At 44.9% G+C, this 12,671-nt stretch overlaps 1 protein-coding gene and 1 non-coding gene across 2 annotated transcripts in view; both read right to left on the bottom strand.

Annotated features, from left to right (window-relative positions):
- Window positions 1–9,189, bottom strand: part of HS1BP3 (HCLS1 binding protein 3) — a 79,964-nt gene extending 70,775 nt beyond the window's left edge. The window contains exon 1 of the mRNA XM_048845607.2: window positions 9,009–9,189. Coding sequence (XP_048701564.1) covers window positions 9,009–9,049 — 41 coding nt within the window. The 5' untranslated portion in view covers window positions 9,050–9,189. The remainder of the gene's footprint in view (window positions 1–9,008) is intronic.
- A 34-nt stretch (window positions 9,190–9,223) lies between these two features.
- TRNAS-AGA (transfer RNA serine (anticodon AGA)) lies at window positions 9,224–9,305 on the bottom strand. Its single transcript has one exon. It is a non-coding gene; the product is annotated as a tRNA-Ser (tRNA).
- Between the last annotated feature and the right edge of the window lie 3,366 nt (window positions 9,306–12,671).

Raw genomic sequence — 12,671 nt, 5'->3', positions numbered from 1 at the left:
TCTTTACAGATAAAAAAAAGTGTGTTATTACCATAGGATAACTAACGTGCATCAGCTATCCTACTGTAAAGTCCTAATGGAGGCAATGCACTGTAGTTCTACCATGGCAACTAGGCAAGGTCAACCACGGGTGGGGAGTGCTAGCTACCTGGCAGTAAAAACTACAGTGCCTTGTCTCTATTAAGATTTTTCAGTGACATAGCTATTGTGCAATAGTTATCTCACTGTAAAACACACACACAGGCTGTGTCTACACTTTAAACTGTGCAGCTGCACCACGGTAGTGCTTCAGTGTAGACACTCACTCCAGTGATGGGAGGGATTTTCCCCTCACTGTATTTAATCCACCTCTCCAAAAGGCAGTAACTAGGTCAACAGAAAAATTCTTCCGTCAGCCTAGCACTCTCCACACCAAGGGTTAGGTTGGCTTGGATGTGGGTATATGGATTTTTCAAGCTGAGCTGATTTAATTTTCTATTGTAGACCAGACATACACACCCTCCCTTTCGGCAATGAAGACAAAGCCTCAACTCTGCAGTTCATCAGCCAGCCCATTCCCTTTCTGACAGCTTGGGGCCCTGCCTTTACACAGGGTCCACAAATCATAAAGCCAGACCTACTGACAAGTTAGTGTTTTGATAGAGCTTGGGCCTGCAGAAGAACTGGATTACACATTACTTGGTAGATTTTAAAACAACAGCTGTGTCTGGGACTTGCAAACTTGGCCTCTGTTTTAAGTATTTGCTATCCAGTATGGCCACGTGTTTGGAAACAGGTCACATTTCATAGTTCTTTTTGCTTCTTTCCAAGTGTCTCCCTCCCTCTTATTACACTGATCGATTTACGTGCTTCAGAGGTTTCTTCAGATCACTGGAATTGTGCTGAAGCTCATAAAGTGAACGAGGCAGCTAAGATGAAGAAGAGCATTGAGAACTACCAGCTAATCAGAAATTGATTCAAACTTTAGCTGGGCTGATGCTAGATATTATTAATATAAATTGTTTATTGCCAGGTAAAAGAAACTCGTCTTCCAAACAGAACCACAGTGACCATCTTCAGTTACTACGGCACCATTTCAAAAGCAAATAGGAGCAGTGAGGATACCAGGCATCCATCTGACATGAAAGATGTTCCAATTCACTTTCCAAAAAGAGTATCATTCATCTTCCTGTTCTAATCATTGTACACTGTTGCTGTGCTTAGTTAAACAGTTGTTACCTCAGATGTGTCTACCTTTGAGTGATAGGTCAACAGTAATTTGTACTTTGATCTCCTATCCATTAAGACAAAAGGCAAGTGCAAGATATTTTAGACAGATTAAGTAGCAGACAGCTATTTACTTTAGGTACTTATATGGCCCCATTAATGTAGTATCTGAGTGCCTCTCAGTCTTTACCCTCCCAACACCCCTACGAGGTATTCTCCCGATTTTATCCTTAGGGAGGCACAGGGAGACTAAGTGACTTGCCCATGTCACACATGAAGTCTGTGGCAGAGAAGGGAATTGAATTTGGATGTCCTGAGTCCTAGATAAGTGCCCTAGCCAATGAGCTTCCTTTCTCTAATGTGAATATGATAGTGCTCTCAAGATCCTTCTTTATTGTTTTGTGGTGGAGTATGGTTAAGGATTAATGGAGGGAGGTTTTGGGAAAAGCAGTACACTAAGTCGTGCAGTACAGTACAGTATTTTCATTAACATTACAAATTCCAGAGTATACACCAAGGCACTATGTTCCGGCTGTTCGGATAGTCCCAGAAAGGCTGTACCTACGTGTAGGTCAACACGCAAAAATTCTAAAGCCAGGTTACACTCAAAAGTTAAGTCAACCCAGCTACCTTGCTCTGGAGTGTGAAAAATCAACACAGTTAAGCCAACCTAACCCCTAGTGTAGACAGTGCTAGGTCGATGGAAGAATTCTTCTGTTGACCTAGCTGCTGCCTCTCGGGGAGGTGGATTAACTATGCCAATGGGAGAATCTCTCCCATCACTGTAGTGCACTGGTCCCCAAACTGTGGGGCATGTGCCCCCCTAGCGGGGCGCAGGGAAATATTTTTTGGGGGAGGAGGCGGCGGGACCTGGACCAGCCTCCACAAAGGCCAGGGAGGGAGCACCACTCAGTCCCCAGCTCCAGCCCCAGCTCCGCTCTCAGCTGCAGCTCGGGGGAGTGGGGGCGGACAGGTTGCATTATGGGTAAGGGGCGGGGCGCAATGGAAAAAGTGTGAGGACCACTGCTGTAGTGAGTGTCTACAGTGAAGCGCTTAAGTTGTGCTACTGTAGTTTTTCAAATCTAAACAAGCCCTAAGTAAGTCACTGTATTTCAGAAGGGAGAAAAAGAATGGCTAGATGTGTATGTGCTGTATCACTATGTGTACGCACAATGCATAAAAAAAAAACCATGGAGTAAATCCTCAGCTGGTGTAAATTGCGGTAGCTCCCCTGACTGCCATAGAGATATACCAAATTACATCAGCGGAGGATCTAGCCCTACATTTGAAATTCATTTCGATAACACTTTTCAATTATGCCAAAGTGCTGTACAGAAACCAGCAATACCGTGAGGGTAAGCATCCAAAGTTGATGCTAGAAATAGCATGATTAGTTTTTCAACGTAACTTTAAAAAAAGAAAGAAAAGCACAAGTATTATACAAAGAAGAATTTTACCAAGTAAATGCTAAGTAGGCAAAGACCCAGATGGTAGCAGTAATGACATTTCAGATAAGAATGTATAGAGTGAAAGATTACCCACTGTCCTAAGAGTTAATGAAAAAGGGATCATGTCATAAGCAAAAGAAAGCTATATTAATGAGACCATGAGCAGCTTTATCTCAGTTTGCCAAAACAAATTAAGAAAGTTTAATATAAAACAATTAACAATATTTTAGTGTCAAAATGTTCATAATTTAAGATTGTGTACAGTACTCAGATAATGCACCTATAACTATGTTTGTTGAAAGAGAAAAAGAAACAAAGATGAAACTGTTTGGAAATGGTAAAGTCCAACAGATCAAGGAAATGTTACTGAGCAGCGACACCTGGCTTGGTAAGAACAAAGGTAATGTTTTGCACAAGACAAAATTAAAATTATTTGGCAGATGCTTTAACATACACATTTTCCAAAATGCTTAAAAAGTTAGACAAGAACACAATCAATATGCTCATTTAATCCCACTCCAACTTGTTTTCTTCTTCTGCCATTTTAAGATCCACAGTATTATCTCCCACCTGGTTCCATATCTGAGAAGCTACCCCAAATTATCTACAATAGTTTTGAAGAGGGAATGCCAGCATCCCATTACACCCCTTGTTCACTGGTAGAAAGCAAGACATTTTATAAGGGCCAAACTTTGTGTTCAACAAAACAGATAGTGTAGTATCACTGGCTGGAAAATAAAACACTATGCACAGAGATGGGGATGTTTTCCTATTTCACCAGTGTACATCTCATAGAATCATAGAATATCAGGGTTGGAAGGGACCCCAGAAGGTCATCTAGTCCAACCCCCTGCTCAAAGCAGGACCAATTCCCAGTTAAATCATCCCAGCCAGGGCTTTGTCAAGCCTGACCTTAAAAACCTCTAAGGAAGGAGATTCTACCACCTCCCTAGGTAACACATTCCAGTGTTTCACCACCCTCTTAGTGAAAAAGTTTTTCCTAATATCCAATCTAAATCTCCCCCACTGCAACTTGAGACCATTACTCCTCGTTCTGTCATCTGCTACCATTGAGAACAGTCTAGATCCATCCTCTTTGGAACCCCCTTTCAGGTAGTTGAAAGCAGCTATCAAATCCCCCCTCATTCTTCTCTTCTGCAGGCTAAATCTACAGTAATTCCACTGACACTGTTAGTGTAACTCTAGCTTTACACTACCACCAAAAAGGAATTTGGTCCACCAAGTGGTGCTTTTGTAATCAATAGCACTAAATATTATTTGAACACGCATCTCCCTGTTTTTCCTTCCCTGCCTGTTTTTTAAAAGTGAAATAAAAAAGGGGGTGTATGTGTAAAAAATTGAGTTTCTTTTGAATTAATTTTTTTTTCCTCCTTGTTTTTACCCTTAAAAATAACAGGAATGACAAATCCGGTCTTCCCTGGATTTGTCTGAGAATTTCTTGAGGCTCAGAGATGTTCATTATAAATTCTCACACCTCAATTGTTACAGGCAGGCTTCCAAGTGTTCATTAGGTATTAGAGTTTTAAATGTGCTTTAAAAAAAAACAGAAAAGAAATAGTTTTAAATAATCTAACTACAAATCCCTCCCCCTCTCAACATGTCAGGTTTCCCTGTGTGCTTTAATGTGATGTCATAATTGAACTAGTTCTTTAGATACTGATGAGTTTTCCAGAGTAGACAAGACATAATTTCTAATGTAAAAACCAAGTTGAATTTTTTTTTAAACAAAAAGACTGAGGTTTCTTTATAAATCATTTAAAAAAAAACAAAAAAAACCCCAAGCACACTAGCCCAATTTCTTACCCACCCCTCTTTACAGATCGTGTTGAAAAGGAACATGATCCTAGGCCCACTGACTTCATTGAGGCCAGGATTTCACCCTAGGTACCTAATGTTATATGCTTTATGTGGTATTCTGTCTTGTCCAAATTCCCTTTTTTTCCCTCTAAACACTGGCAAAGACTCATTTTAAAATCAAGCCAAATTCTGTTCTCAGTTACACTAGTGAATTGACTTTACCAGGGTTGTCCTGATGTAAGAAAACAGAATTTTGCCCATACTGCTTAGATGTTTGCACAAAAGATTGCTTCGCTCACATATAAATTATGGCTGTTATTTGGAGTGTCTTCTCCATCAGTGGCAGCCAACAATGCTGAGTAAGGGACATCTGACAGTAAAATCTGTTTTGTTTTAAATCTGGATTTACATTAGAGACAACACTCCCCAAATGCTTACTCACTCAGATTGCAGCAGTAAGAGTTAGTCAACAGTTCAGCAGGCTGGTAGTTTTGACTAAGTTCTGTTTCTGGTAACAAATCCTTAGACACATCTCTATATTGCAGATTCATAAAGCGATCTGTTCTCCCTCTCCCCACCCCCAACAATAAGAACAGGAAAATGTTTCGACAAACCATCTACCATTATTCCAGCTTCCTCAGTCCATGGAACAACTCTTTTGTCTAGATGAAATCTAGCAGCTAGTCAACATTCTTGTATATTAAGATAACAACTGACTTCTATGTATTGGGATCAAAACACTAGTTTTACAAGGGTTACTGAATCAGAGTTCTTAAAGGGCTATCCACCCGCCCAGAAAAAAAAATCACACTGATTTTTGGGCTTTTTTCATATTGTCAGAAATAACAGCTAAGATTACTATAATGGAAAGAGATTAGAGAGGGGAATGATATTTTTGTTTGCAGTTTGTTAACTTTGTGCCTTTGACAGCACTTTGCGTATGGTCAGATTCATCATCATTGTTTCCCAGGTGCAGTTTCCCTGTTATTTGGGCAAATCTCTCCCACAGTAACAGGGGAGAGAATTTCATTTATTTATTTATTTATTTTTAATTAGGAAATTGCGATCCTAAAACCACAAGAATTGGCAGGGAAATTCAGGCAGATGCATTATCTGAAGCGACTTTCAAGTTTTTGAATTAAAAGTTTCAAAATGAATGTCCCTAGGACATTTTGGCTCTCTCAATATTGTTATTAATTGAATTTTGGTAGCACCCAGGGGCCCCACCATGCTCAGCCTTCTATAATTACACTGAGTAAAAGAAAAGGAGTACTTGTGGCACCTTAGAGACTAACCAATTTATTTGAGCATGAGCTTTCGTGAGCTACAGCTCACTTCATCACTACAGCTGTAGCTCACGAAAGCTCATGCTCAAATAAATTGGTTAGTCTCTAAGGTGCCACAAGTACTCCTTTTCTTTTTGCGAATACAGACTAACACGGCTGTTACTCTGAAGACTGAGTAAAAGACAATCCCTGCCCAGAAGAGTTTACAATCCAAGGCTCCGACCCTGCAACATTAGAGAAATGCTTAAACTTCACCATGAGTCATTCCATTGATATCAGTGGGACTATCATAGTAGTAAACAGGGCATCATTTGTTATGGGACAAGGGAGGCAATTGCCTGCCACCAGACCTTGGTCCCCCACACAGACTTGTCCGGGATCTATATGCGCCAATATATCGTCCACTCTATCCTGCCCAGACTTTGCAGGATATGATATAATCACATATAATGTTCTATATACTGACACAACTTTGGCCTCCTTCTCCCCCTTCCATAATAGTTCTGAAATGATGCCCCTAGCAGTAAAGCTAAGTGCAAGCATGATGGCAGAATTGGGGGCCTAAATAGACAAGACATACAAGGGGTGGTGGAAGGCAACAGAACATACAAGCGGAGCTAACAGAGTGATGGTTCACAAACAACATGTTAGTGCCATGATTTTTTGTTAGTTTATTATGATTTTTATGGGGTGTTGTTGATTGTACATTGTATTATATCCATTAAAGCTGTTGGGGGGGGAGAGAAGAGATGGGAAGGGAAGGGAGAGAGGGCTAAAGGGAAAAACAAAGGAAGGGAGATGAGAAAAGAAAGGGGAGTGGAGTGGAGGGCAGCTGGAGTTATGCTGAAATAAGGCAGGTGATGGAACAACAGCCAAAGAGCAAAGGGGGAGGAATGTACAATGTTAATCTGTTGTGTTTGTTAATCTCCTACCACTAGTTAACACTCCCCTTTTAATGTATTTTACATATAGAACATAATAATAATTCTTATATAGCACTTTTCATTAGTAGATCTCAAAGTACTGTGCAGAGGAGGGCAGTATCACTAACCCCGTTTTACAGATGGGGAAACTGAGGCATGGAGCTCACCCACTAGGTCAGTGGGAGAACCACAAGCAGAACTCAGGTCTCCTAAGCCCCAGACCAGTGCTCAAGCCACTAGGCATGCTGCCTAGTTAAATATCACCAAGCTTACAGTAGACTGTAAACAGAAATAAAGATGAAGGCTGGTCTACGCACATCTGATAATGGGTACTATTAAAAGCACATGCAGATTTTTCCCTATACTTAATTTACAAGATTATTTATTATTTGTACGGTTGCAACAAGGATACCTGCTCATGGATCAGGATCACATTGTGCGAGGTGCTGTACAAACACAGAACAAAAACATGGTATTTCTACTGCACCTTGCACATATTCTCCAACAATCGTGGAAACAAACATGCCAATCCCACAATTTTAGGAACTCAGCAATTTCTGCTGTGTTCTACAAATTCTAAACTTTTCTTATAAAAAATTAGGTTTATATTAATTATTTTTATTATTATTATTATTATCATCATCCTTTTGACTGAGGAGCAGCCAAATGCCCTCAGCCCCTGGCAGGATTAGGCCCTTACTGAAGAGTGAGCAATGGTTACTTTCAGGATATTATTTGTCGAATCACCCATTTGTAAAATTGTTTTAGATGAATTACCTACAGTCACAAAGAAGGCCATAAAGCAGCCTGTGCTCTTCCCAGCTCCATGGTTATAAATAAATAATTTTGATGACTGTATACACTACTCTATAGCAGTAGATAGCTGTACTCTACAGCTGCAGAGAACCTCGAACATTTTAAGAGAAGCCACACATTTTTCACTTGTAATCTCACATCCAGAATTCCTAGCAGGGCAGAAATTAAAATGGATTACTTTACACCAATTAAGAAGGCATTGCTGGCATTGCCATGCAGCATCATAACAGGCTTTGCAGAACCATCGCCTGGCGGTACCTGCCTGTAAAGCTATTCAGAGGCAGGCTAATGTGAAGGGAGTCCTGCTGCACAGAAAGAGACGGATTGTTGCCACAGGTTTGTGTTTCTCACCTGCAGAGCCCAGAACCCAAGGGTCAGCGCTGAAACCTTTGAAGTTCAAGAGTTTGTTGCCAGTCCCATAACTTTGGATACCAGTAAAGGGACTGGTTTCAGAGTAACAGCCGTGTTAGTCTGTATTCGCAAAAAGAAAAGGAGTACTTGTGGCACCTTAGAGACAAACCAATTAATTTGAGCATAAGCTTTCGTGAGCTACAGCTCACTTCATCGGATGCATACTGTGGAAAGTGTAGAAGATCTTTTTATACACACAAAGCATGAAAAAATACCTCCCCCCACCGGATAAGCTATTACCAGCAGGAGAGTGGGGTGGGGGGAGGTATTTTTTCATGCTTTGTGTGTATAAAAAGATCTTCATCGGATGCATACTGTGGAAAGTGTAGAAGTGAGCTGTAGCTCACGAAAGCTCATGCTCAAATAAATTGGTTAGTCTCTAAGGTGCCACAAGTCCTCCTTTTCTTTTTAGTAAAGGAACTAACAACCTCCCAGGCGGGCCAGGCTTTAGAATGGTGACACTATCTGGGAAAGAGAAAGTCTCAAGAGCAGGAAGCTGGCCTGGTAGCTGTTCAGAGGGAGGGAGGCAATTCAGAACTGCCAGGCGGTCAGATCGCCTTCAGATCATCACCCACCTCCGCAGTGCCCCCTTGGCACTGTGGAAAGGGATCACAGCTGATTGCTGCGAGCGCTGCCTAGCCCACCCCCTCCTCCGCCCGGGGCAGAGCGCCAGCGGCTCCCCGGAGAGCCCAGAAGCTCGGGGGGCGCCTGGCAGCCAGGCCCGGCCGAGGCCCCAGCGCGGCGGCACAGAGGGGGCACCGGGCTCTGCCGCGGCCGCCCAGTTCCTGGCCCGGGGGTGGCCGCAGGCAGCGCTCAGGCGGGGCGCCCGGCCGAGGCTGCCCTGGCTTGGGGCGGGAGGCTCCAGCAGGAGGGCGCTGCAGCCCCCGCAAATCCCTGTCCGGCCAAGACCGAGTCCCGGGCAGGGTCGGGGCAGAGCCCGCGGAAGGGAGGCGCAGGCCGCAGCCCCGCGGGCGCGGGGGAGTCCCGGGGCCGTGTCCCAGCGCGGGCTGCGGCCGCAGGAGCGAGGCGCCCCGGCGAAGGAAGCGGCAGCTGCCCGCTGCGGGCCCGGGGAAAGTTCCCCGCCCGGCGGCCCGCCTCACCTGCTGGTGACCAGCACGGCCGGCGCCGCGCCCTGCTGCATCCTGCCGCCCCCGGCCCGGCTCGGAGTCCCGCGATCGCTCCCCGGCTAGCAGCCAGCTGCCGCGCAGGGACTCCGTGCTGGGCAGGCGTCGCTCTCCCGGCCTGTTTTCCGGCTGCTCTGCCCCATGAGGGCGTTTGTTTAAATTGCAAAGGGGAAAAGAAGCCAAAAGAAACCCGTAGTCGGCAGGATTCGAACCTGCGCGGGGAGACCCCAATGGATTTCTAGTCCATCGCCTTAACCACTCGGCCACGACTACACCTTGCTTGGCTTGCTTTCAAAGGGTGACTCTACAAATTCCTGGCTCTTGCACTTGTTCTTGGTATGTTGAAAATGTTTGTCCGGCACTGGGTGTCTGTAGTCCTGTGTCACCAGCTGAAATAGGCTGCTCATCTGTTGTGTTTGTACTTTAACTAGTTCCCGCTCCATAGTCTTTCCAAATCTTAGCAATAGTGCCACGCAGTGTCATCACCTTTAATAAAAGAATCCACTAACTAAAATGTGTCAGAATTGTTCTCAATATATTTGTCACTGAAGGATTCATGCCCCCACTGAATAACCTTTGCCCTCTGATGAGATACAGCATATGATTCAGCCTTGTATGCAACTCTTTGCAGTTCAGCGCAAAAGGAGCACTTTGATCCTGACCTAGAGGCACTTTTGTTTGGCACCCCTGGTAGCTGAACTCATGAAAACACAGACTGTACCATGAGTCTTTGTTCTTCTGTAGAAATGAAATAAACACCAAAATATGTTATTAAAACTCGAGGCCTGATTTTACAAACTCATACTGGCCAGGCAATAAAGTTAGTAATGGATGTCAGTGTTTTCAGGATCAAGCCTTTACTTTCACACTTTGAAAGAAACACACTAACCACACATACATCCTTTCCCATCCCTCAAAAAAAACCACAGTTACACATAATATACATATATGCAATTATTCCCAGGTAATGTTCCCTCTAATTTTTTCCATCCATGTGCAGAGTGAATTTTGTTATGTGCATCAATATGGAGGTGATGTGTGGAGGGGGTGGGGCTAAGGGGATTGGAGTGTGGGAAGGGGCTCAGAGCTGGGGCAGAGGGTTGGAGTTGGGGGGTGAGGACTCCAGCTGGGGTTGCGGGTTTGGGGTGGGGCCACAGATGAGGGGTTGAGGGTGCAGGAGGAGGCTCAGAGCTGAGGCAGAGGGTTGGGCTGTGTGGCAGGGGTGAGGGCTCCAGCTGGGGGTGCGGGCTCTGGGGTGGGGCCGGAGATGAGGGGTTTGGGGTGCAAGCTGCCCCGTGGCTGAAGCGGGGAGAGAGGACTCCCCCCCATCCCTCTCTCCCCGCAGCAGCCCTTGGGCTCAGGGAGAGCGTCTTTCCCTGCCACAGCAGCTCCGGGGCTCGGGCTGAGGCCAGGAAAAGACGTCTCTCCCTGCCACGTCTCTCCCTGCACACCCCAAGCTCCCCACCCACCCGCTATTCCCCTCCTCACCCTAAACCTCTCTCCTGTCCAGGCCCCTGTGACTGCGCGCCTGTGCGGATCTCCTCATCCAATGCGCAGCCCTTCATGGGCTCCTAGCCGTGCAGGCACGCACCTTAGAGGGAACACAGTTCCCGGTTGCTGGTTTCTTATTTGAACTTCTCCCACCTGCCAGTTTCTTTGCACCTAAAAAAGTGCTACTTCTGGGTTCACTTCTGCTGTTTCCCTCCTCCCGCTGGTCCTGCCTTATGCTGCTCTTTGCTGTTGATGTCTCTCCCTATGCCCTGGATACCAACACTTCCCTAGCGACATAGGGATGCGACATGGATGAAGCTGTGCTGCTGTAGAGCTTAAGTGAAGACGCTCCCATGCTGACAGAAGAGCTTCTCCCATCGGCCTAAGTTAATCCACCTCCCGGAGAGCTGGTAGCTATGTCGACGGGAGAAGTTCTCCCGGCAACATAGCATTGTCTACACAGGACGTTAGGTTGGTATAACTACATTGCTCACGCGTATGGATTTTTCACACCCCTGAGCAATGCAGTTACACTGATATACATCTGTAGTGTAGACCTGTCCTCAGGCTCCAAATCCCCTTTCAGGTCCAGATTCCTCTGCTGAGTCCTCCAATTAATGCAACAGAGGTACAGGGCATTGGGTTTGGGATTGTTTTGGTTGGTGCTCCAGGATGGTCTGTTCCAAGTTAAGGAAGATGGGTGGTGGGTAACTTAGTAACCAAGTCATCTGACTGTTACAAAGCAAAGTAAAACTACTAGATGTTGTAAAATATCTGGTGTCCTCACAAGTGAAATTTCAGTGTTTTGCAAATAATCAATATAATTTACCATTGTACAGTGGTGCTGGGCCTGGCTCCCTGCTCCAGGTGTTGTGACCTGGCGCATGGGGTTGCAGCGCTGCTCACTCAAATTTGGCCTGGTCACCACCACCCCCATCATGATGGAGGTGCAGCTGGGCCAAACCTGAGTGGCATTGTGTCCCCAGGCACCAGGTTTCAATGGCCAAACCTGAGCCCAGCCCTGCAGGACAGGAGCAGTTCCTGTGGAGTGAGTGCAGGGTGGGCTTGCTCTGCACTCTCCTCTGAGGGGCAAGACCTGACCTCCCCAGGTCTCCTACCCCCTGGGGCTGGATCCAGTATGGTCTCCCAGACACCTCCCATGTTAAAGAGTAATAAAGTGAAATTCCAGAAAAATAAATTAAAAAATTAAAAAGAATTTCATAGGGCTCTACTTAGCTCCACAACCACAAGAGCTAGAAACTTTCTTTCTTCCTTTTTTTTAATGAAAGCTGAGATCTGGGTATATTTGCATAATTTCAGGATCTGGGGCTTAAAAAACCACCAACTGTGGCAAGAAATGGCAAACTGCAGTTGCCATATACAGTGGTGGTGGCCATGAGGAGTTCAAAAATTGGAATATACCCAAAAAAGAGGATTCACTCTTTCAAAAAAAAAAAAATCATGATTGCAGAGCAATCTGATGATTTGGTGGGGCCTGCCTCATGACCTTTAAACGGTGAGGGTTAGCAATACTGAGAAAGGTACTTCATTTTTTAAATGACAGCTGAGAAATATTGTACAACTCAAAATCCAATAATGAGAGTGGGCAACACTAGGCCTTCTTGGCTGACAGATAGACACAGACAGACAGAGGCACCTACCAAGTCAAAGATGAAGCAGTAAGATGAAGCTTACACGACAGCTGCCTGTGGCTAATCAAAGGACTTCAGTCTTGGGTGTGCCAGACCTTCACCACCACTATTTTTTGTTGATACAATTTGGCTGACTTTTAAGTGCTGTAGGGAGATGCCTGAGCAGATGTCTGCTGTTCTAAGATTCCAATCTGTTCTGTTTTTGCTGTCTCAGATGGCCAGGTGCCAGCTCCTTATTGATCTAAATAAATTGGATTATGTCGGAAATCAGCCAGAGATAAAAATGCCGCTAAAAGAGAGACTCAGTCAGACACGTAAATATTTGGGGTGTACTTGTGCTTTCCATAGCTCCAGCGCAGAGCTTTATAACCCTTATTACACACAGTAATTTCCAAGTGTTATACCTGGAAAATCGGTGTTCTCAGGGCTGGGAGTTGTTCACCAGTCTGTAGCATGTGGGACCATTTCAGCCAGCTGCCATTGGGCTCATGTCAAG

This window comes from Caretta caretta, chromosome 3 (genome assembly GCF_965140235.1).
Source record: "Caretta caretta isolate rCarCar2 chromosome 3, rCarCar1.hap1, whole genome shotgun sequence".
Classification (NCBI taxonomy): domain Eukaryota; kingdom Metazoa; phylum Chordata; order Testudines; family Cheloniidae; genus Caretta; species Caretta caretta.
This window is presented reverse-complemented; position numbering and strand designations above follow the sequence as displayed.